The sequence below is a fragment of the Artemia sp. Qi Xiang Cuo genome, chromosome 17, assembly GCF_049724085.1.
Source record: "Artemia sp. Qi Xiang Cuo chromosome 17, ASM4972408v1, whole genome shotgun sequence".
In the NCBI taxonomy this organism is placed as follows: Eukaryota; Metazoa; Arthropoda; class Branchiopoda; order Anostraca; family Artemiidae; genus Artemia; species Artemia sp. Qi Xiang Cuo.
This window is the reverse complement of record NC_142810.1, coordinates 5,563,973-5,590,303: the sequence shown is the minus strand read 5'-3', so window position 1 is coordinate 5,590,303 and position 26,331 is coordinate 5,563,973. Positions and strand designations below refer to the sequence as shown.

The window sequence follows — 26,331 nt, the reverse complement described above, 5'->3', positions numbered from 1 at the left end:
ATGTAGAAACCAAAAACGGAAAACTCAAATCCAAAAACAGAAAAAACTCAAACACTCGACCAGGTAGAAACCAAAATAAGAAAAACTCAAATCTAAAAACAGGAAAAACTCAAGACACTTGACCATGTAGAAACCAAAAAAAGATAAACTCAAATCCAAAAACAGAGAAAACTCAAACTCTCGACCAGGTAGAAACCATAAAAAGGAGAAAAACCCAAATAAAAAAACAGGAAAATACTCAAACACTAGACTAGGTAGAAACCAAAAAATGAAAAACTCAAATCCAAAAACAGGGAAAACTCAGACACTTGACCATGTAGAAACCTAAAAAGGAAAAACTCAAATCCAAAAACAGGAAAAACTCAGACACTTGACCATGTAGAAACCAAAAACGGAAAACTCATATCCAAAAACAGAAAAAAACTCAAACACTCGACCAGGTAGAAACCAAAATAAGAAAAACTCAAATCTAAAAACAGGAAAAACTCAAGACACTTGACCATGTAGAAACCAAAAACAGGAAAAACTCAAACTCTCGACTTGTTATAAACAAAAAAAAAAAATAAAAAAAAAAGAGAAACCCAAATCAAAAAACAGGAAAATACTCAAACACTCGACCAGGTAGAAATCAGAAAAGAATAAGCTCAAATCCAAAAACAGGAAAAACTCAAACTCTCGACCAGGTAGAAACCAAAAAAAAGAGAAGAAAAACCCATATTCAAAAACAGGGAAATACTCAAACACTAGACTAGGTAGAAACCAAAAAATGAAAAACTCAAATCCAAAAACAGGGAAAACTCAGACATTTGACCATGTAGAAACCAAAAAAGGAAAAACTCAAATCCAAAAACAGGAAAAACTCAGACACTTGACCATGTAGAAACCAAAAACGAAAAACTCAAATCCAATAACAGAAAAAACTCACACTCGACCAGGTAGAAACCAAAAAAGGAAAAATTCAAATCCAAAGATAGGGAGAACTTAAGACACTTGACCATGTAGAAACCAAAAAAGGAAAAGCTCAAATCCAAAAACAGGAAAAACTGAAACACACGACCAGGTAGAAACCAAAAAAAGAAAACTCAAATCCAAAAACAGGGGAAAAACTCACACTCGACCAGATAGAAACTAAAAAAGGAAAAACTCAAATCCCAAAAACAGGGAAAACTCAGACACGTGACCATGTAGAAACCAAAAAAGGAAAGACTCAAATCCAAAACAGGAAAAACTCAGACACTTGACCATGTAGAAACCAGAAAAGGAAACATTTAAATCCAAAAACAGGAAAAACTCAAGACACTCGACCAGGTAGAAACCAAAAAAAAAGAAGAAAAACTCAAATCAAAAAACAGGGAAAACTCAAGAAACTTGACCTACCCTAGCTAACTCAAACACTCGAATCTAGCTTGAAGTACCAAGGACATCAAAGTAAGAAATATATTTTGTCCTATGAACCAATATTAGGTCAAATCACACCAGAGTGCCACATTTTAGAAGATTTTTCTATCCTTTATTTTAAAACTATTAAAAAAAAAAAAAAAAAAAAAAAAAAAACAGTATCACACTTTCATCTGTGTTGCCACGTTGAAGCGCAAACATGAACGAACAAATGTAATTGGCTAAATTTGACAGTGCTATTTTTCTGCAAAAATTCAAGCATTAACAATCTGTTTACACCTTCAAAGGAAAGCTACACCTTCTTAGGCTGTCTGCTGCCATACATTCTTATATGTTGCCACGTGGAAGCGCAACAATTAATGAACAAAATTAATTGGTTAAATTTGGGTACTTGTCAATTAAAAGAAACACAGTCGAGAAGTTTGCTAGATGTAAGATCTGAGAAAACCGGTTTCATAGCAATAAAGGCAAATGACGTGTGACAGAACGCATATTTTGGGCTATATATTTGGACGTTAAGGAGGGGGGAGGTTAGGTTAGGGGCGCTGTACACAGCTTTAACCCCACCCCTAATGTGCGAATATATAGCCTAAATTATATTATTGTATAAACTAAAGGTTATATGAAGTTTATATTTCATTAGGATTGACATAACTTTAATTCTTGGTTTTGCTTCGTTAAATTAACAAGTACCTAAATTTGACAATGCTGTTTGTATGCAAAAATTCAAGCATCAACATTCGGTTGATTTCCCAAGCCGAATGCATCTCCAAAGGAAAGCTACACCTTCTTATTATGTTTGGTGTCATATATTTTTTTTGCTGATTTTTCACCCATGTTTGTTTTTTCTAAATTTTGTACTCGCTACTTCCAAAAACTCAATAACTGCATAAGGATAGTGGTGGTTCTGGCCTCTCTTGCGCCTGGTGCAAAATATTGATTAGCCCCCCCCCCTCTATCTCCCACAAAATTGTCAGGCGAAATTTTAACAAATTTTTCATTTATTAACAAAATTTTATAATTTGTTTTTGAATTATTTTTAATTTATTATTCAAATTATTTAATTATTATTTTAATTTAATTATTTAATTATCATTATTTAATAATTATTTTTTGAATTAATTAATAATTTATTAATTATTTTCATATATTATCCTCTAGTCCAGTTTATTTCAATGAAAATAGAATTTCAAAAATTACAAAAAGATTATAACCGTTAGATTATTTACTTGAAATTCCTGCGCCCGTAAAATTTCTGCACCAGGGGCAAGTACCCCATCTGTCACCCCCCCTAAAAATACCTCTGCATAAGAAGCTCTTTTCCATTAAAAATTAAGCTCCATGATTTTAAAACATATATGGTTGTGTAAGGTAGATCTTTATTAATACAAACAGTTATGACAAAATTACCACTCTAGTTAACGGGGAGCAGAGCTCAATGTGTCAGCTCAGTACGTAAAAGATAAATAAACACTTCAAAGTGATAAGACAAAAACAAGAACAAGAAAAAGAAAAAGCAGCAAAAAGGCAAATAGAAGAAGAGCAAAGAGCAGATGAAAAAAAGTAGAGGTCATCGCAGCTTGGATATAAACCAAACCAAAATAAAAGTTTCCAATTAACCAATTAAAACAATCAGATTTCATTTCACTGTCCTTAGTATTTTTAAGTTCTGGAAAGATATATCGCAATTCAACATGAAGAACCCAGGAGTCAGGCGTAAAATAGGTTTCTCACATGAGGGACACTCCCCCCCCCTTATAGAGAACTGGAGCATTGCTTCCGGTCATAGTGCCTTGAGGGGAACCATGCTGTAATTTCTTTGTCTCTACTGTTTTATATATTTATTGACTGATAATCATATCTCTGATAGTTTAATATAAAATTAGGCTGCTTAATTCAAAATTTCAGCCAGAAATTCTAGTGTGATCACTGAAAACCACCACCAAAAACAACTTCCTCCTGAAAGACAACGTCGGATGGATTCGTAGGGAGTTGAGTGAGGACCGAAACTCAGAGCAACCAGTAATCTCAATTTACGAAGATTTAGGAGGGGGTCAAATGTATTTATGAGAATCTAACGGAGGGACAAATTCGTCCTTTCTTTTCAATGAAAATACAAAAAAAAAGCATTTTGTATTGAAAATTCTTCCTAAGGAGGTATTTTTCAAATTTTGAAGAAACAAAAATTCTAGTGGGCATACCCTCTCCCCTTTCCAGTTGACGCCACGGAAAACTGAAAATCATAACAAATTTAGAAAATTGGTGCACTAAATAAAAAAAACTCAAGAACAAGCCTTAGGTCCAAATTAGACCCTGAGACAGCATTTCCCTTTCCTCACACTTTCCTCTTTCTAAGTAAATCAATATGTATGTGCGTGCTAAAAATAGCGCAAGAGTATGCCAACTTTAGAAGAAATCACAACTCCAAGGGGGGGGGGGGGGGGTAGAAACAGAGGTAATAACAGATAAAAGTAGTGTTGGATACTAATTTTCCTTAAAGATCATTCATGGCTGTTTTATGGTTTTTGCGAACAATCCCATAATTCGTTGATTTTTGATTAAAATCAAGTAGTTTGCGTGCATCAAGCCATGGCTAACTGGCTAACAGACTACATCAAGCCATGGCTAACTGGCTAACTGGCTACAGTTAGCCATGGCTAACTGTAGAAAAAGCCAAGACAGATAGTCCGAGTGACTGAGAAGCAAATCTGGCATAAGCCCTTTTCAGGATTGTATAAAAATGATTTCATTTCACTTGTTGATAGATAAGTCTATCATCCATCCGTCCATACGTTATTCCTAGGGCAGAACTAAGGTAGATAGTCAGAGAACTAAGGGGATGAAAGAACCTTTTTGTGAACCTTCCAATACTTCCAACTTGGGTTGTAGGACCGTTCCTGGAAGTATTACTCATGCAGCATGAGAGTGATCTGAGCAAACTAGAATTCAATGTTTTGGAGCGGGGCTGAAGGTGGGAACTCGAAAACACCTTTCTAAGCCGTAATTTGGTCCCAAGATACACCTGTAGCGGATTCATTAACGTAACCTAGTAAATTTCAAGTTGAAAATAAGCGACAGTCCAGTATTTTATATTTTTACAAAAAAGGTCTTTTAATATGGTCACAAATGTAGAAAAAAAAATGTATATATACATGTTGACAATCAGAAGATATAGACAGGGGTGGTTCCAATCAAGTTTTTCGAAGCGAGTTTTCTTGAGGGCAAATTCTCCGGAGGGGGGGGGCAAGTTTTCCCGTTACCACTAGACAAAAAGAGACAAGTGCTAGTTTACAATACCTGTCCCTTCTCTCCATCAGTCCTTGCTCCTCCTTGTCCTCTATTGCGACCTTCATCCGATTCACGCTTAACTCTGCAAATGATAATAAAATGTAATTATCAGTAAACACAGAATTAAAAAGAATACATAATATGTCCGGGTCAAAGAACCCCATGAATGGGCTCGGGGTAAGACACTCTCCCCTCCCCCCTTGTAAGGCATCCTCAAATCAAAACAAACTTTTTATTTGAGAAACAGAATACAAGCTTCTCTCTATAAGTAATAAGAATCAGTAATCATAGTTGTAAGAAGAAGTTGTCAAAAATAAGTTGCCCCTACACGTACCCCTGTACATATTTTTAGCATTCCCCTTTCATTTTGATTGCAAGAACAAGGGCCAAAAATAGCCATGAATGGGTCCAGACCAGAACACTCAACCTCTTTATTCAAAAAAAAAGTTGGTTTGGCGGTATCTACAAAAAAAAAAAAAGTTTAGAACTGACAATTGCAAAAACATTAAATTATCCAAAAGTACCAACATTATCCAATTTATTATCAAAATTATCCAAATAAAATTTAGTATACAAACAAAAATATATCCAAATGAAAATACATTATAAAAATATATCATCCAAACAAAATTTATTATCAAAATTATCCAAAATTGTCCGAATTATCCACAAGTATCAAAATTATCCAAATTATCCAAGAGGATGAAAAAAAATGCCTCTAGACCATCTTAAGTTTGTTCACACCTGAAAGTCGATATTTTCTAAGATGTCTCTTTTGGTTGTTACATAACTATGAAGTTTTAAATGTAATATCACATTTTTGCCAGTGTTGCAACGTTGAATTGTGAAAATAAATAAGTAAAAACACATCAGTTAACTTTGGCTGAAAAATACAAATATTAACAGATACTTGATTTCCAAAGACAGTCAGACCTTCAAAGGAAAGCCAAACCTCCTTAAACTGTTTTATACCATTTGTTTTTAGCTTTTATTTTGTTGATTTTTTCAACTGTTTTTTTTTTTTTGGTATTCACTAGGCTATTACAAAAAAATTACACAGCCTACAGAGGTTCTTTAACATAAAAATAAAATTTTGGATTTTTTTTCCCTTTTTCAAGGATACAGGCTACATGGCCATGTAAGACAGCAATTACGGTAACCAATACAGACTAACAGGTTTCATTATCACAGTCGTCGGCACTTAGAAAAAGAAGTTAAACCGCATTCTATGCTATGTAATAAATTATGCATAAAAATGGTCAATTACACAGAATACAACTAACACTTATTGGAGAATCACATCTTCAATATTATAGGCCATTAAGTTTATTTAAATCTTAATTATAGACAAATGCAGTTTTTTTTTACAAATCCGAAAGTCCAATTGAACAAACATAAAAGTCCAATCAAACAAACATAACTTCTTCTTTCTCCTTCAAAATTATAGCGAAATTCAGAAAATTTATTTGAAAGTGATGATGTGAAGGAATTTGGTGTATTTTTTAGTTATTTTTATTTTGTTTGTAGGTGTGCTTATATATATATCTTTTAATTTTTCTACTTTACAACAGCTTTCCCATTAGTGCAGTAGTTATAAAATGCAAAGACTTTTAGCATTGTTTATTAATAAAATTTGTATCAGTAAATAGTTTGCCTGTAGAAACAACAAGAAACCCTCAACGCAAGCGAAAAAACAACCGGAATAAACAGTACCAACTTAAATTAAAAAAAAGAAGCTAAACCTGAAAATAACAAGGAACTAACCAAATTTGCTTTTATTTAAATCTGATTTTTAGTTTTCCTATTAAACCGATTTAATTGAGAATATTAGGTAATATAAGGACATAATATAAGGACAAACTTGGTACCAGCCAGCTATTATTTCCTCACCGCCATCTTATTGACTTTTTTTTTAGTCATCTGTGATCAATAGCTCTTTGAGAGGTTTTAGTGGTGGCACATAGTCTAGGTGGCACATAGTCATAGTCATAGTCTAGGTGGCACATAGTACATAGTCTAATGTTTACATTCTCCACCTTGGGGAGAGGGGCAACAAAAAACTAGATTGCAATATTATTTGCCGGCAGCAAATCCTGTCAAACATACCCCATAAAAAAAAGACAAGCATGCGCTGTCCCAGAAAATATGGTGGTACTTGACATTTCCATTTAGCGAAACTTGATGCTTTTTTCAGGGGCGCTGAAAAATTTTGAGATGGCTAGAACACGTTCTACGGATGACAGATTGACAAAGATCGTCCTTTTCGTTCAATCCCCTAGGGCTATACGAGAAGCTGGTCGTCCTTGAATGGGGTGTGAAGAGGATGTAAGGAGACTGGGACTTCTTGGGAGGGTCTAAAGAGGGGATGGTACTTTTCTGTAACAGCAACCCCACTCAAGAAATGAAGTTAGGTTAATCCTAATGAAAAATACCAAAACATTTTAAAAATATAATACCTTAGAAACAAATTTGGACTATATATTTGCACAAAGGGGGGGGGGGTAAGGTATAGCGGGTCTGCATGTAAAATATGTCAGCTACAATTATTCTGTAAATTACGAATTAAGAATTGTTTTCTAACACCATACTGTCCAAATACTTTACCCCCTCCCTTGCCAAATTATACAAGTCTACTGTATTCTGTCGCCCACCACTTGTTTTTCACTGAGCGTAAGCAAATTGTCTCTTAATAAAACCGGTTTAAACATGAAAAACCGGTTTGTTCTCGAGTTTTATACAGCGCAATTCTTGAGTGGGGTCGCTATAACAGAAAAGTACCGAGGGGATATTTGAATAGATTGGGGTGGAAGAGGAGTGAGCACCGGAGGAGCTGCATTGGCCTCAGGCAGTTTGGTGTTGCAGAGAGGTGTTACGAGTAGTAGGAGTTTTTTTCTTTGGAAGTTTTTGAATTCGTATTTTCTGGTTATGAAACATAGTATGTCATAGGGATTTTAAAAACAAAATAGGAACATTTTTCTCAGTAAAACTCCCGAAGAGGAATGAAATTATGTCTGGCATTATACCACTTTCACCATTGGCGGATCCAGAGGGGGGGGGGGGATCTGCCAAGATTTTCTCTGGCGCCCACTTATCCTGTTTTTTCTTTTCTTAAGAATAAATTTGTCAATTTGGTCTATTATTGGCGCCCTTGTCACATCAGACCTCCCCCAAGTCTGCTCTAGATCCACCCCTGATATTCACAAACTTGGTACAAAGATTGATAAAAAGAAGGTATAGGAATGAACTAATTAGCTTTGACCAAGTTTTTAATGACCTATCTCCTGTTTTCCCCCTCTGACCCTATACTAGGCTTTATGGAGTTGAAAATGGCAGCAGCTCTACTTTTGTGTGAGGTAGCCCCTGTTGGTTTAAGATTTCACTTGATTACTTTTTTAAGTTAAGGTTCATTTTAGGTCTGATTTATTCATATTTTGATACCTGTCATTTTTAAGTCTGACATGGTTATTGAATTTAGTGTATGTTTCTCTTAGGTTAATTTTCTCATTTAAGATGACTTACATTCGTTTTAAGAAAGACGTTTTTATGCGATTTCATTTCTGATAGTTTCAGGTTTTATTATCTCTCTCTACTTATCTAAAAAAAACTTCTTTTTTAAAAATAATATTAAAATATTTATTTGAAAATAAATATTTATAATATCTTATATAATATTCTTTATTAATAATAAATAATATTATTGAATAAAAAATAATATCAATAAATAATAATATAATAACAATGATATTTATTATATAATTTTGATATTATTATAAATAAATAGTATATGTTGATATTTATTTAAAAATAAATATCAAAATAAAGAGACCCTCCTAGTGCAACATAAAAATCACGAATTATGTTTTGAATAGGCATATATTTGACTTTGACAGGGCCAGGGGGCGCAGAACCACTTCGTCTTCTCTCATATCTAAATTCTAAAATGCAAGGAAAGGGAAAGAGCGAACTAAGATCGGAAGGGGAAAAAATCCCCTCTTAAGATCGGACCAAACAACTGATCTATCAAATCAATTCATGACGCCAGGCTGCTAAAACCTTAGGGTCTGATATACCACTAGTCAGCTGTTTTTCTACATTTTCTCCCTAGAGTTATTTTCACTGATTTTGCATTCTCTAATGTTGACCCCCTCCCCCCCCCCAAAAAAAAAATTGGGCCTACAAATTAATTTTTGGCTTCAGATACCTCTCCCTTCCCTCCCCGAACTGGAAACATATCCCGACAGTCCCATAAAACTTTGGCTGGGAAAACTCAGCAGAATCCATTCACGAAAACGTAATGGGGGGGGGGGCAAAATGTATTAGAGGGGAGCAATTTTGCTGTTATTTTGTATTTTGTAAAATGAAGATACCAAAGAAAGTCATTTTCGATGACAACAACAAAAAAAACAAACATTTTCAATAAAAATGCCAAAAAAAATATTTTTTTAAATCTAGGGGGTGGGGTGGTTAAACCTCTGTGTGGAACGTATAGATCATAACACGTATTTTGAATTTGGGCCAAAACACCATTTTTAAGCTTAGATACCAATACTCACATGGCAGTGCAAAAGGGCTCATCCAAAAACAAGGGTCTCTTCAAAGATTCTGGTGCATTTTGAAGGTCCAACAATTCTTCCTGGAAGGAAATTGAAGCATTATAAAAACAGTCTGAAATGCAAAATATGAAATCACCCATAGACACACAGAATTCTGTCCCTTAAGGTAAATTAAGAAATTTTCCCTTGCGCAGGTCAATAACACGGATAAAGGAATTTTTCTAGTCATTGGCTTGTAAATTCCAAATGACTGTCAATTGTTTCAAATGCAGTATTACTGTTTGCCATCAAATGCTCTTTTTGAATACCAAAGAAACCTCAAATTTTTGAGCTAATCAAAAGTGATCTGAGTTCTTTATATAACAATAAAAAATAACAAACAAAAAACTACTTCAACACAATCTCCCCCATAAGGCTCCATGGCCGGGAAAGAACAGGAAAAAAAAACAACACAAAAAAATATAAACAAAATCCAAAAAAATCCAGTCGCCCACCTTAATAATCCCCAAAATGACAAGCTAGGCACGGGATAGCGCATGATTTCACTAACTAAAATAAATATCCAACTCAATCCAGAGACATCATCTCCAAGGGAAACCAGGAAAAAACTTAATTACTAGCTAGAAATTCTCTAATATAATTCTTTGAACAAACGAAACGAGTGGCAGCTTCGTGCAGAAACAGGGAATGTGGACCAAATCCTGTTGCAAGCTGTCATAGGGTTGAAGTCAGACTTCACTGATGGAGCATGAAGAATCTGTAAATTGCTGGAAATGCGGAGATAATAAGTCGATTAATCAGAAACAAAAGATATATTATTGCATAGAGCAGCAGGAAGATGGCCGTGCAACTGTAAAAACATGAAAGAAGAACAAGAAAGAAAATAGAGAGATTTCATCAAGCAAGGGTTTAAGTGAAGATCGGTTAGTTTCCTTAAGAAGAGTCCTTGCTTTATCATAAAGTTTTGAAAGTGGCGTCAAAGACAGGGGAAAAGTTGACATCCAAATAGCAGAACAATATGAAACATAAGACTGAACTGGGCTGTAGAACTAGATTCTAGGAATCGACCCAGGAAATATGTATTTGAGCTTTCTAAGGATTCCAAGATTCCTGGACACTTTCATTTTAATCAGGTCAATATGATGCTTCAAGGAAAGATTTGCGTCAAGCAAGATGCCTAGGAATCGAACGTAATGATCTTTAGGTCTACATAGAGAACCTTTTGATGGTAGGTTTAAATTTTGAACCGCATAAATAAGGTCATTGACGTAGATTAAAAAGAGTATCGGCCCAATGACAGATCCTTGTGGAATGCCAAACTCTATTCCAGAAGGGTTAGAAAAGTGCGGATCAACCGAGGTGACTCGACCAGATAAATATGATAGAATCCAAGAATAAGCAAACCCTCTTATACCAATATGGGACAGTTTCCAAAGATAAATCTTGTGTGTTAATGAGTCGAATGCTTTTCGTACATCGAGAAAAAGAGCAGCATGTATCAGACCAGAGTCAAGAACTGAATGTAAATAATTCCAAGAGTTGCGCATGCATGCTCAGCTTAGTGCTTCGCCCTAAAATCAAACAGAAAATCATGACAAAGTGTTTAGAATTAAGAAAATCAAGAAGTCGAGAAAGCATTGCTTTTTCAAAAATTTTACTAAACATTGATATGAGACATGGGACGGTAATTTGCATAATCATTCATTGGTCCACCTTTAAAAAGAATAATAACGCGACCACGCTTTAAAGCACTTGGGAAAACACCATTTTCAAAGGAAAGATTGATAAGTCTTGTGAGGGCAGAAACGATGACAGGAAGAATGAACTTGACAACCTTAGTCGGAATACGGTCTGGGCCAGAAGATGAAGAACCCCTCAAACCATTGACAATTCTGGCTATTTCAGCTTCAGAGACAGGTTTCAATGCCATTGATTTAGGACAAAACGTTCCAAGGTAAGACCAAAAGTCAGGTAGAGAAGAAGAAGGATTTACAGAAGAGGCTGTAGTTTTGCCGATATTAGCAAAATAGGAAGTAAACGCATCTCGAACTTTTAGCTCACCCTCTATATTTTGTCTTCCATCACAATACTTGAAGGGGCAGAAGGAGGCAGAGAAGATGGCCTTATAACAGAATCGATTACTGGCCATGTCTTTCTAACGTCTCGGGACCCAGAGTTCAAACCCAAGTGTAGCGACACAGCAGGGCCGACACAAGGACCTTCCGAGTTGCAGCGGTAGCTTGCAAGCTAGCAAGAGACGATCACGTCCCATACTAAGAAATACAATAGCCCATAAGTCCTAAAAATAGCGTCAGATCAGAACAAAAAGTACACTATTAGAGCCGCCTTGTCCGAAATACCTGTATAGGAAACTTTCTGTCCCTATATAGTAGTCCTATATAGTAAGTCCTATATAGTAGTCAAAAAGCGTCGTTGATCCGACACAAAACAATACTATGCAACTCCAAGTACTTTGTGGGAGTCAAAGTATTCGCCAGACTGCGAATTCTCAACAGTCTTGCTCAATGTGATAACTCAATATAAAGCTAATGGTTTTGCATCACAGCAAATATCTAAGATCTCTTACGACAACTCCAGCCCCATCTTCCTACTTTCTGGCTAACAAAATAAAGAAAACTGCACAGATGCTGCTATGTTGAAACGGGATTAGCAAGTCGAAGCGCAAGGAGCAGCTTACAGAACGTCACGAGTCATCATGGTTGCAGTGGTACCTGCAACTTAGTAAAGAACGAACCACGGACAATAGTAACCAAAAATTAAATAGTAGCCAAAACCAAAAATTAAAGATACGTTAAAAAAAAAAAAAAAAACAGGCCATAAAAAGTTGCCATTTGTAGGTAATTCAGGAATGGTAACTTTTATCTCAGTTAGTCTTTATGTGATTTTGAAAATCGATTTAAGCAAATTTTGGGGAATAAGCTTGAAATCCCTCCAACAAGACATTTACAAGTGAATATGATGACATTACACAGTATGAGGCCAGAGTCATTCAAATATGACATAATACCCCAGAGAACCAACTTTCAAAAGGTATGGGTGTTATATCATCCTGTATACAAAGATTCAATTTTTATCAATAATTTTAGTATCATCTTTTTCCATTTAGAAAGGGCACAAGATATGTCGATTTCAAAAGAGCCCTCTCCCAGCATTCTACAATTATTGGTTTAGCTTGATCACACAAATAAAAGAGAAAAATAAAATAAAAAGGAGAAAAGGTAAAATAAAAAGAGAAAAGGAGACCCATCACTGTAACGAAAAAATGAGTTACCTTGCAATTTTAGCTGTTATAGGGGCAGAGTATCTTATGACGTATTTTTACGTCAGTGTAATTAACCTTAAGCGGCATGTATTTTGTTGGGATTTATCTTTATCTGCTTGCTGTTTATCATAAACTGTTTAGACATAAGATACTGTTTCTAAAACTTATTCTATATATTCAACTTAGGGGTTTTGCATTCATTATAGTAAGGGAAGTTTATCAATTATTTAAAGGCCATACTGAACATTTTACATTCAAGAAAACGTCATTGGATTTCTACAACCTATCTTCAACCTGTTTTTTTTGCACTATCGTTTTTTAATGGCTGGAGCTATTTCCGCATTATACGTGATGAGTTGGACAATCAGGAAAAATACCTAACTTTTGGTCTGAAAATATAAAATATAAAATTTAAATATATAAAATTTACAATTTTATATTGAATGACTTTGCAGCACATTTTAAATTCTGTAGGCGACTTTGTACCTAGTTTATACTAATCATTAGAGAAAAATAAATAAAGCCAAGAGTAAAATAGACTAAGCCCTTTGGGGAAAATTGACCATATTTAATCATCAAAGCAAAAGTGAAAAAATATAAAAAATTAGTGAAATTACCAACCAGCGAAAATTTTTTTGCACAACGATTTCTATCATAGGAAGGAACGCCTAAATAAAGAACGATGTTGGCACAATGTATTATTATTTTTTTCCATACCCGGGCAATTCGTATCGAAGGAGTTGTCGTAGAAACTTCGAAAAGGGCTCATTCGATTGGACATTGGAGTGGCTAGTGCCCTTTTTAATAGTCGAAAGTGATTGGAGGGCAACTAGCCCCCCCGCGCCCATCATTCCCCCAAACATATACAATCAAAATTTTGAGATTGCCATTTTGTTCAGCGTAGTTGATTTCCAGATAAAAAATATGTTTTTGAGGAAGACACTCCCCCAAAACCCTCAGGGCAGGGGTTTAAAGTTACGCCCTGGGGGCATATAAGAACGATGTTGGCACAATGTATTATTTTTTTCCCTTTAGAGCAGGGCACTTCGTATCGAAGAAGTTGTCGTAGAAACTTCGAAAAGGGCTCATTCAATTGGAAATTGGAGTGGCTTGTGCCCTTTTTAATAGTCGAAGGGATTAGAAGGCAACTAACAACCCCTTCCACGCCTACCCTTTCCCGAAACACATCCAATCAGAATTTTGAGATAGCCATTTTGTTCAGTGTAGTTGATTACCAGATAGAAATTATGTTTTTGAGGAGGACACTCCCCCACAGCCTTCGGGGCAAGGGTTGTAAGTTATGCCCTGGGGGCATATAAGGTTTTTTATAGAAGGCTCTATCGTAAAAACTTCAAAAAAGGCTCATTCGATTTGGAAATCCAAAGGACTAATGCTCTTTTTAATAGTCGAAAGAGAATGGACGGCAACTAACCCCTCTTTCACGCCCACTTTTTCCCCAAACACATCCAACCAAAATTTTTAGATAGTCATTCTATCCAACGTAGTTTTAAGTTCTAGAAAATATGTCTTTGAGGATGACAACCCCCCCCCCCCCCGTAGCCCTCGGCGCAAGTGTTGTAAGTTATGCCCTGATGGCATATAAGGTTTTTATAGAACGCGTGGTCGTATAAACTTCAAAAAGGGTTCATTCGATTGGAATTGAAATGGCTAGTGCTCCTTTTAATAGTCGAAAGTGATTGGAAGGCAACTAACACCCCTTCCATGCCCACCATTTTCCCAAACACATCCAATCAAAATTTTGAGATGGCTATTTTGCTCTTCACAGTTTAAAGTTCAGGAAATTATACCTTTGAGCAGGACACTCCCCCCTTAGTCTTCAGGGCAAGGGTTATAAGTTATGCTCTTGGGGCATATAGGTTTTTATTGAAAACTTTGTCGTTGAAACTTGAAAAAGGACTCATTCGATTGGAAATTCAAAGGTCTAGTGCCCTTTTTAATAGTTGAAAGTGATTTGAGGACAACTAGCCCCCCTCTCACGCCCATCTTTTCCCCAAACAAATCCAATCAAAATTTTGAGATAGCCATTTTAGTACACGCAGTTTAAAGTTCATAAAGGAATACCTTTGAGCAGGGCACTCACCCACAAGTCTTCAGGAAAGGGGTTACGTGTTATGTTCTGGGGGCATAAAAGGTCTTTGTTGAGATGTTTATCGTAGAAACTTGAAAAAGAGGTCATTCGATTGAAAATTCAAAGGTATAATGCCCTTTTTAATAGTCGAAAGTGATTTGAGGACAACTAACCCCCCTCTCATGCCCAACTTTTCCACAAACACATCCAATCAAAATTTTTAATAGCCATATTGTTCAGCGTAGTTGATTTCCAGATAGAAATTATGTTTTTGAGGATGACACTCCCCCACAACCCTCAGGACAAGGGTTGTAAGTTATGCCCCGGGGGCATATAAGACTCACACAACATGCAACCAATAAAACCAAAAATTAAAAATTTTTCAAAGCAGTCCTAGCATCCTTACTTCAGCGAAGTTCAATCAGGACTCTTCGTACTTTTGTTGTTTGTTGTTTGTTGGAGTCCTGGTTAAACTTCGCTGAAGTAAGGATGCTAGGACTGCTTTGAAAAATTTTTAATTTTTGGTTTTATTGGTGTCATGTGGTTGTGAGTCTTTTTTCTTTCATATATTTTTGTCTTGCTGAGGACGGCCCCTAGACATAGGGCCGAAATATTCATTCAAATTATCTCCACTGTCTTGCAAAAAGATTTCCCCATTGTTCTTCGTACTTTTGTTGTTTCTTTTGGAAAGGCAGTGTGGTCTTCGTCACTATTTTCAAAAGTGATCGGAAGGCAACCAACACCCCTTCCCCGCTCACCATTTTGTTCCACACAGTTTAAAGTTCAGGAAATTATACCTTTCAGCAGGATACTCCCCCCGCTGTCTTCAGGGTAAGGGTTATAAGTTATGCCCTGGGGGCATATAAGGTTTCTATTGAAATCTTTGTCGTAGAAACTTGAAAAAGGGCTCATTCGTTTGGAAATTCAAAGGGCTAGTGCCCTTTTTAGTAGTAGAGTGATTTGAGGGCAACTAACCCCCATCTCACGCCCACCTTTTCCCCAAACACATCCAATCAAAATTTTGATACAGCCATTTTGTTCCACGCAGTTTAGAGTTCAGGAAATTATACCTTTGAGCAGGACACTCTCCCCAAACTCTTCAGGGCAAGGGTTATAAGTTATGCCCTGGGGGCATATACGTTTTTTTATTGAAGTCTTTGTCGTAGTAACTTGAAAAAGAACTCTTTCGATTGGAAATTCAAAGGGCTAGTGCCCTTTTTAATAGTCGAGAGTGATTTGAGGGCAACTAACCCCCCTCTCACACCCACCTTTTCCCCAAACATATCCAATCAAAACTTTGAGATATCCATTTTATTCAACGTAGTTGAAAGTTTTCGGAATCAGGTCTTTAAGGATGACCCCCCCCCCCCCCCGCAACCCTCAGGGCAAGGGGTGTAAGCTATGCCCTGGGGGCATATAAGGTTTTTATCGAACGCGTTGTTGTAGAAACTTCAAAAAGGGCTCATTCGATTGGAATTGAAATGGCTAGTGCTCTTTTTAATAGTCGAAAGTGATTGGAAGGCAACTAACACCACTTCCACGTCTACTATTTCCCAAAATTTATCCACTCGAAACCTATAGATCGCCATTTTTTTCCACGCAGTTTAAAGTTCGGGAACTTATATCTTTGAGCAGGACACTCACCCTAGATTTTTCAGGGCAAGGGTTATAAGCTATGCCCTGGTGGCGTGTTAGGTTTTTATTGAAATCTTTGTTGTAGAAAGTTGAAAAAGGGGTCATTCGATTGAAAATTCAAAGGTATAGTGCCCTTTTTAATAGTCGAAAGTGATTTGAGGGCAACTAAACCCCCTATCACGCCCACTTTTTCCACAAACAAATCCAATAAAAATTTTGAGATTGCAATTTTGTTTCGCACAGTTTAAAGTTCAGGAAATTATACCTTTGAGCAGGACACTCACCCCACAGTCTTTCAGGGCAAGGGTTACAAGTTATGCCCTGGGGGCATATTAGTTTTTATTGAAATCTTTGTGGCAGAAACTTGAAAAGGGGTCATTCGATTGAAAATTCAAAGGTATAATGCCTTTTTTAATAGTCAAAAGTGATTTGAGTACAACTAACCCCCCTCTCACGCCTAACTTTTCCACAAACACCTCCAATCCAAATTTTTAATAGCCATTTTGTTCAGCGTAGTTGATTTCCAGATAAAAATTATGTTTTTGAGGAGGACACTCCCCCACAGCCCTCAGGACAAGGGTTGTGAGTTATGCTCTGGGGACACATAAGCTTTTTTTTGAACTCGTTGTCGTAGAAACTTCAAAAAGGGCTCATTCGATTGGAAATTCAAATGGCTAGTGCTCTTTTTAATGGTCAAAAGTAATTGGAAGGCAACCAACACCCCTTCCACGCTCACTATTTTGTTTCACACAGTTTAAAGTTCAGGAAATTATACCTTTCAGCAGGACACTCCCCCTGCTGTCTTCAGGGCTAGGGTTATAAGTTATGCCCTGGGGGCATATAAGGTTTCTATTGAAATTTTTGTCATAGAAACTTGAAAAAAGGCTCATTTGATTGGAAATTCAAAAGGCTGTGCCCTTTTAAATAGTCGAAAGTGATTGGAGGGCAACTAACCCCCATCTCACGTCCACTATTTCCCCAAACATATCCAATCAAAATTTTGAGATAGCCATTTTTTTCAACGTAGTTGAAAGTTCTGGAAATTAAATCTTTTAGGATGATACCCCCATCAGAGCACTCGGTGCAAGGGTTGTAAGTTATACCCTGGGGAGACATAAGGTTCATATACAAATTGTTGTAGAAATTTCGAAAAGGGCTCATTTGTTTGGAAATTGAAATTGCACTTTTAAATAGTCGAAAGTGAGTGGAGAGTATTTGAGCCACCTCTCACGCCTACCATTTCCCCAAAGACATTCAATCAAAGTTTAGAGATAGACATTTTGTTCAACACAGTAGAAATTTCCAGAAATTAAGTCTTTGAGGATAACAACCCCCCCCCCCGCCCTCAGGGCCAGGGTTGTAAGTTATGCCCTGGGGACATATAAGGTTTTTATTGAAAGCGTTGTCGTAGAAACTTAAAAAGGGCTCATTTGATTGGAAATTGAAAGACCTAGTGCCTGTTTTAATAGTTGAAAGTTATGAGAGAGCGAATAACGCCCCTCTCATGTCCACCCTTTTCCCAAACACATCCAATCAAAATCTTGAGATAGCCTTTTTTTTAACGTAGTTGAAAGTTCTGGAAATTATGTCTTAGAGGATGACAACCACCCTCACAGCCCGTAGGGTAAGGGTTGTAACTTATGCCCTATGGGCATATAAGGTGTTTATAGAAAGCGTTGTCGCAGAAACTCAGAAGGGCTCATTCGATTGGAAACCGAAAGGTCTGGTGTCATTTTTAATAGTCGAAAGTGATTGGAAGGCTTGAAATTTTTATAGTAAAGATCGATGTGAGAATAATCTATGATTTTTTGTTGTTGTTGTTTAGACCAGGGCCCTTCGTATCGAAGGAGTTGTCGTAGGAACTTCAAAAAGGGCTCATTCGATTGAAAATAGAAAGGGCTGAGGGCCTTTTTAATAGTCGAAAGTGATTGGAGGGCAACTAATCCCCACCCACGCCCACCCTCCCATTTGCCTTTATGTTTGAAAACTAAATGTTGCCTTTAGATTAAATCAAAATGAACTGTGTTAATGCTAATTCCCAAAACGGCATCTCAGCAGTATCCCAAGATCGAATGAGGTTTTTATGTTCAAACTTTATGGGCTACTTCTGCTCTTAAAATTTAACCAAGTCAAAATAGCGTAAGTATATTTAAGCTATCAAAGAAAGTAAGCAGATTTTTTTTGCGAATGGCATCAAGTTTTCCATTGTAGGTCAACTAGAGGAGGTATGAAACGAAATTAAACACTACTATTTGTGTCCAGATTTTTAAAAGGATGTATGTTGTTAAAAATTGCTGAAAATTTTTCTCCAGCATACAAATAGCAGGACAAACTATAAAGTTTAAAAAAAAAGAAAAGATTTAAAGTATTATTTTCTTTTTCCCTGAAATGACTATGTCAATATAAAACGAACAGAAATTAATTAGAAAAACTTTTTCCACAAAATAAGTCTTTCAAAGAAAAGTAAAGAACTCCATTAAACAAAAAATGAGCAAAAATAAAATCAAATAATCTACCAAGCGTGAAACTACCGCAAATCAGCATCGATTAATAAATGAAACCCAAAACGAACAGAAATTACAATAAATAACCGAGTCAAACTCAAAACGAGCAGAAATTAACATAAGTTGGGCGCAAAACCCATATGCCTTCCCAAGGCCAGAACAAAATTTGCACTTTACCGAAAAAATATAAATGAATGTGCATTTTCAGTTTAATATACATATACTGATATTTAGTAATCAAAATCTTAATATTATTTGATTTATTAAATTTATAAAAGTAGAAACATTTATATTTTTTCAGTAAAGTGCAAATTTTGTTCTGGCCTTGGGAAGGCATAAGGGTTTTGTGCCCAACTTATGTTAATTTCTGCTCGTTTTGAGTTTGACTCGGTTATTTATTGTAATTTCTGTTCGTTTTGGGTTTCATTTATTTATCGATGCTGATTTACGGTAGTTTCACGCTTGGTAGATTATTTGATTTTATTTTTGCTCATTTTTTGTTTAATGGAGTTCTTTATTTTTTTTTGAAAAACTTATTTTGTGGAAAAAGTTTTTCTAATTAATAAACATCAATGAACTGTATGCCTGGGTGTATTAGGGAAAAGCTACAGGGCTCTTTTTTAATTACACTTAAATTTCCCTCACTTGTCTCAACAATGAGAACCGGGAAATTTTGGAAAAACATGGTCTCTACCTTTCGATGTCGGCCTTGCTCTCTGGAATGAACAAGATTTTGATGCCTTGATTACTACAGACCGACTCAAACTTCTTCTTCTTCTCTTTCAGGAGGAGAGTTCCACAGCCGTTATGCTGTAGTAACTGTTAAGTAACCATTTACTATTAGATTTGACACTCGTCGAAGTTCTCTCATCATTGTTCTATGTGGCAGAAAGATGGCGTCCTTAGTGCAAAAGAACGACCTTATATTGGGTGTCAGATAGGCTTGGGAATCTCAGGGATCGTTCCCCTGCGTCGTTCTTGAGAGGTTAAAGGGAATTAGAGGGGTTTATAAAAGCAAAGGACAAACTCCGTTTTCAATAATGGCTGTACTTCTACAAAATGAAGGCCTAATTGTTGTCAAAAATTACATTTTATTTTCCAAATATTCAAACGTAGGCACTCTAAATTGGCAAACAGGTCGTCCTCAAATAGGGTAAGAGGAGACATGAGAAAAGATTTAAGGGAAGTTAGAACTTCCTGGGGGGTGTAAAAAGGGAGGCTTTGATTAGACTGGGATGCAGGAGTGAGCGTAGCTGTGCTAGCATCAGCAGGCTTGGTGCTACAGTGAGATGTTAGTAGTAGTATCTCAATTGTGTCCTGGCAAGGCCGCTTTTTGAAGTGCTTATAGCAACCCATGATAAAAGTATTCTTTAACCACCCAAGTTACGTCTACAGTGAAGGAATTGTTGAACTCTCCTTTTTTTTATATGACATTCACGTTGATAGGTTTCTTTGGGGTTATTGCTCGTCCACTCGTTGAAAACTCCCCTTTTACATTATAAACATATGTTTAAACAATTTTCAATTGTGCCAGCCCCCCGTGCTCCAGGGCCCTTGGAGGCCATGCCAAGCAGAAGGTATATTTATTGGAATTTCTGACTATTTTCAAAAACATGGCTATCTTAAAATTCAGATCGAATTTTTTTGGAGGGTACGGGAGGGGGAGGGAAAAGAAGAAGAAGAAAGGGGCCTTAGTTACCCTCTGGTCACTTTTAAGAGTTAAAAAGGGCACTACATCATTCGTTTCCAAAGTGATGCCCTTCCAAAGTTTCTATGACCACCCCTTCCATATGAATTGGCTATAGATTATCTGATCTTTGAACTATTTTTAACTATGTGACTATCTCTTAATTTTTATTGGATGCATTTGGGGAAAAAGGGTTTGTGGGGGAGGGGGCTAGGTGACCTTCCATCACTTTTTACTCTTAAAAAAGGCACTAGAACTTCCGATTCCTAATCCAACGAGCCCACTCTGAAGTTTATACGACTATCCCTTCCATAAAAAGCCTTATATGCCCCCAGGGCACATCTTATAACACTTGCTCCTGGGTTCTGAGGAGTCATGTCGACCCCATTGTTTTTTTTTTATCTGACCTTTGAATTATTTTTAACAAAATCCCTACCACGTAAGTTTTTATCGGATGCATTAGGGGAAAAAGGGTGGGGGTGGGGGCTAGCTGCCCTCCAATCACTTTTGACCCATAAAAATGGCACTAAAATTTCTGATTTCCAATCGAATGAGCCCCCTCGGAAGTTTATACGACCACCCCTTCTATACGAAGTACCTCTGGAATTTTTCTTAACTTGAATTTTGTACTGGATGAGATTCAGGGGCGCCAAATCACAAAATTGAGAGGGAAAGACATTTTTTCCAATGAAAGCACAAAAAGGGTATTTTTAAAATATCGGCACTCTTGGTGAGTTTGGACAGCGACAGCCGGTTTCTTCATTTTGTGATTAAGAAGATGCATCGAGCTCCACCTCTGTTTATTCGATAAGAGGGTTCAAGTTTAGGTAATAGCTATTAAGATTTTCAAAAGAGACGAACAAAATGACAGAAAATATGTCAATTAGAAAAAAAAGGCCAAATGAAACCAGTTCGTCCTATTATACCAATTCATAATAAAAAATGCCGGTTCAGCTCTGAATTGAAAAGAAGTAACGTTTAATCAGAGGTTCAGGGGGGTTTGATAGGGCTGTGGATTCTGTTCACTTTACCACCGACTCTAACTCTGACTCCTGGAACTTCAAACATAATTGTTTCGACTCCAGCTCCAATTCCCAACATTTCATTAAAAGAAATAAAAACTCTAACTCCAACACTCCAACATTAGTAGTATTTAAGAGTATTCGGCTTGACTCCAGCTTTTACGCGTTTCCATTACTCCGACTCCAAAGGGTCGAACCTTATTTCTGTTACTCCGACTCCATTCAGAAAAAAATTATTTAAACTTTGACTCCCCAGCCCGAGTTTTAGGCATTTTGGGTTTACCGAAGTAATAATGAAGAGCCTCTAGAGGCATTAATGGCCCTTATGACGATGCCAACTGTTGACATTTCGATCGCCAGGTATATTTTAGAACAACAGGTAGCAAGGCTGTCACCAAAGTAAGCTTGCTGCGACAGTTGGGATTATGTTACAACAACTCTATTGTGACAAAGGTAGTGACAGTTCAGTCGCCAGATATTTACGACAATGATAAGTAGCAAGCCTGTCACCAAAGTATGCCTGGTGCGATAGTCGGGATTATGTCACGAAACAAACTCTGTTGCGACAAAGGATGCGATAGTTCAGTCGCCAGGTATTTATGACAACGATAGGTAGCAAGCCTATCACCAAAGTAAGCCTGCTGCGACAATTGGGATTATGTCACAAAACAACTCAGTTGCAACAAAGGTTGCGTCAGACGCCAGTTATTTATGACAACGATAGGTAGCAAGCCTGCCACCAAAGTGAGCCTGCTGCGACAGTTGGGATTATGTCACAACAACTGTGTTGCGACAGTTCAGTCGCCAGGTATGTATTTATGACAACTATAGGTATCAAACCTGTCCCCAAAGGAAGCCTGTTGCGACAGTTGGGATTATATCGCAATATCCTTGTAGCAACAAACCTGTCGCGACAGTTCAGTTGCCAGGTATATTTTACAACTGTAGGAAGCAAGCCTGTTGCGATAGTTGGGATTATGTCGCAATAAACCTGTTACGACAGTTCAGTGACCAGGCATATTTTATAACTATAGGTAGCAAGCCTGTTGCGAACGTTGGGATTATGTCGCAACAAGCCTGTTGCGAAAAAGGTTACGACAGTTCAGTCACCAGGTATTTATGACAAAGATAGGTAGCAAGCCTGTCACCAAAGTAAGCCTGTTGCAAAAGTTGGGATTGTGTCGCAACATCCTTGTCACAACAAACCTGTCACGACAGTTCAGTCACCAGGTATATTTTACAACTATAGGTAGCAGGCCTGTTGCGACAGTTCAGTCACCAGGTATTTATACTCTGTTGCGACAGTTTATTCGCCATGTATTTATGACAACGATAGGTAGGAAACCTGTCACCAAAGTAAGCATGTTATGACAGTTGGGATTATGTTGCAACATCCTTGTCGCAACAGTTCACTCACCAGGTATATTTTACAAGTATAGGTAGCAGGTCTGTTGCGATAGTTGGGATTATGTCACAACAATCTGGTTACCACAAGCCTATTGCGACAGTTCAGTCACCAGGTATTTTTACAACGATAGGTAGCAAGCCTGTCACCAAAGGAAGCCTGTTGCGACAGTTAGGATTATGTTGCAACATCCTTGTCACAACAAACCTGTCACGACAGTTCAGTCACCAGGTATTTATACAACAATAGATAGCGAGCCTGTCACCAAAGGAAGTCTGTTGCGATAGTTGGTATTATGTCGCAACAACCTGGTCACAACAAGCCTGTTGCGACAGTTCAGCCACCAGGTATTTTTACAATGATCGGTAGCAAGCCTGTCACCAAAAGAAACCTGGTGCGGAAATTGGGATTATGTCACAACAACTCTGTTGCGACAGTTTAGTCGCCAGGTATTTATGACAACGATAGGTAACAAACCTGTCACCAAAGTAAGCACGTTACAACAGTTGGGATTATCTCGCAACAGTTCAGTCGCCAGGTATATTTTACAACTATAGGTAGCAAGCCTGTTGTGATAGTTGGGATTATGTCGCAACAACCTGGTCACAACATGCCTGTTGTGACAGTTCAGTCACCAGGCATTTTTACAACGATAGGTAGCAAGCCTGTCACCAAAGGAAGCATGTTGCGACAGTTGGGATCGAACTTAAGGCCCACTATTGCCAAGCAGAGATTGAGCTACTCAATGGTACTCAATCAATTGACCTACCACCAGTTTTATCCTTTTAAGATACCATTCTTTTTCCAACTTATGTGTATAATTAGACTTTTTGCGATCCTTGTATGATATACCCCCTACCTAATGTTCTAATATGTTTCTCTTACGCTCAATCCTAATAAAATATACCAAAGTAAGATAAAAATATAATGCACTAGAAACAAATTTGAGCTATATATTTGCACATTAGGGGGGAGGGGGTAAGGTATAGCGGGTCTGCATAGCCAATGTGTTAGGTAAAATTATTCTGCATACTATGAAGTAAGAAAGTAAGAATTGTTTTTCAACTTCATACTGTCCACATACTATAACCCCCCACCCCGGAATTTAAAAATATATAGCCAAAATTATATATTTTCCATCTATTCTGTCACTTCTCTTTGTCTAGTCTCACGCTAAGCTGAAAAAAATAACGAAAAAAAAAACGGTTCTCTAATGCGTCAATGAACGAACAACTTGAGTGGCAGGGGGTTTATAATACAAGTACCCTTTTTGCAAATGAAAATTAACAAAACTATTAAACCAAGAGGTGAGAATCTCTATGCGCACTGCCGTCACTACGCACACACGCATATCATAATATAAAAATTCCAATGTGCAAATTATTTCGAACTGTAAGCAGTATCAATCCTTATATAAAATACTAAAAATAAAATAAATAAAATACTAAAAATAAGAACAAACAAGCTTAAATTTGAATTGTGAACGTTGAATATAATTTCATTCCCAATTATTCTGGTACGCGTAAATGCATGTATAAGTACATAACACGCAACACGTACATAGTACATAGCCATACTACACATAAGGAGTTGCTAGTGACCAAACATAAAAATTCTCTAGTGGGAATTTCTAACAGATAACATACAATTTTTGACAAGGAGCTATATCATCATATACAAAATGACGTAATACATGTATCTTCTGACAGGATAATACAATTGTTACCACGGCCGTACCCAGCGGGAGGGGGGTATTAGGGGGTTTGAACCCCTCCCAAAATATTTTATTGACTCGTAAAAACATAACAAAAATGGATATAAACAAATTTCGTATGCGTTTTTTGAGGGTTTTTTTTGTGTGGACTCCCCCCCCCCCTCGAAAAAATCTTTGAGTAAAACTACCTCCGAAAAAAGAATCCTGGGTACGGCCTACATGTATATTGTCTTGTCAAAAGATACGTATTGCATCATCTTGTATGATACAGTTTTTTTTTGTGATATAGGGGCAATATAGGAACCAAGTTAGATGTAACAATGTCTTTTTGAAGAGAAGAAAATGTATGTTCACAAAACATGCAGTGTTACAGTTTGAAACGTTTTAAATAAAACTTTTGCATAAACATTTGCTTCGATTGTCCTTTATAAGGAAAAAGACAGCAACCTCAAGTGCTTTCCAGCTGATGACAAGAAAAATATGAACTTTATGAACCTTTTTTCTAAATCATGAGTTATTTATGAACCTAGGTTAAAAATAAGAACTTTTTTCATAATTATGAACCCAGTGGGAGGCCTGTAATATATATATATATATATATATATATATATATATATATATATATATATATATATATATATATATATATATATATATATATATATATATATATATATATATATATATATATATATATATATATAAAACATTTGGTAAGATATATAGGCTTATGTTTGAACCAACTTTAAATAAATAAACGTCCAAATGGGGATAAATTCATTTATTTAGACAGTAAAAACAGGTACAAAAGTTTAGATATTTTGATCACATATACAGCAATTGTTATCAGTAGAAATACTCATCAGAGTGAAATATCTAGACTTTTATACCTGTTTTGCACAGTCTAAATAAATAGATTTATCCCCATTTTAACGTTTAGTTGTTTGACATATAGGCTATACATAAAAAAGACTTACCATTGTATACTGATATTTGATGACTTTTGGATAAGACGTAGTTACACATTCTTCTTCTTCAACAGGACCCAAAGGCAGAATTTGAGGCTCCTCAACCACAGCATCTGCCATCTTTCACTTGATTTAGTAAATGCAAAAAACACAATTCGAAATTTATGGTCCTGCACTATTTTGCGTTATACTAAATAATATCCTACTTAATTTATCACAACATTCGATTTCAAGGTACTTCTGCTTGACAATCAACTGGGTTGAATTTATAAAAAAATAAGATGATCACAGACTTTTTACTGTAGTAACACTTGAAAAAACAAAATTTGTACTTTTGAACTGGAATAGGCTTTCCAGAAAGTTTCTGATTTGAGTCCCTGAGTTTATGCTACAAAACTATAAAAATGAGATCCCAACAATAACAGATTCCTTCCAAAAATACTTGGTAAGTCACACAACTCAATATTCCTCACAAATGAATCTGAAACAAAAAAAGCAATGTATATTGCGTATTTTTAATAAAAAGTTATATACCACACTTGGCATGCTAATGCAAGAATCATTCTAGACATGTTGATGATATTAGGATCAGGGGCGTCAATTAGTTGAAAGAGGGGGGGGGGGTCAGGGGTCATTTGCTCCCTCATAGATTTTGAAAATCCCTCTTTATTATGAAAAAATGAAGAAACAACAAAATTAACTTATTCTATATTTTCATGAAATAACACCACTGATTAGGATACAAATAACACCCTGATCATGCTAAAAAATTTTCATTTTGCATC

General features: G+C 36.5%; 1 protein-coding gene across 3 annotated transcripts in view; it reads right to left on the bottom strand.

Moving 5' to 3' along the window:
• The window catches only part of LOC148941834 (uncharacterized), a 102,040-nt gene that overhangs the window by 62,687 nt on the left and 13,022 nt on the right, over positions 1-26,331 (bottom strand). For all 3 annotated transcript variants that reach the window (XM_089102872.1, XM_089102874.1, XM_089102873.1), the window contains exons 2-4: positions 25,556-26,027; positions 9,240-9,319; positions 4,696-4,768 (exon numbers count right to left, since the gene is read on the bottom strand). In XM_089102872.1, coding sequence (XP_088958998.1) covers positions 4,696-4,768; positions 9,240-9,319; positions 25,556-25,666 — 264 coding nt within the window. In that variant the 5' untranslated portion in view covers positions 25,667-26,027. The remainder of the gene's footprint in view (positions 1-4,695; positions 4,769-9,239; positions 9,320-25,555; positions 26,028-26,331) is intronic.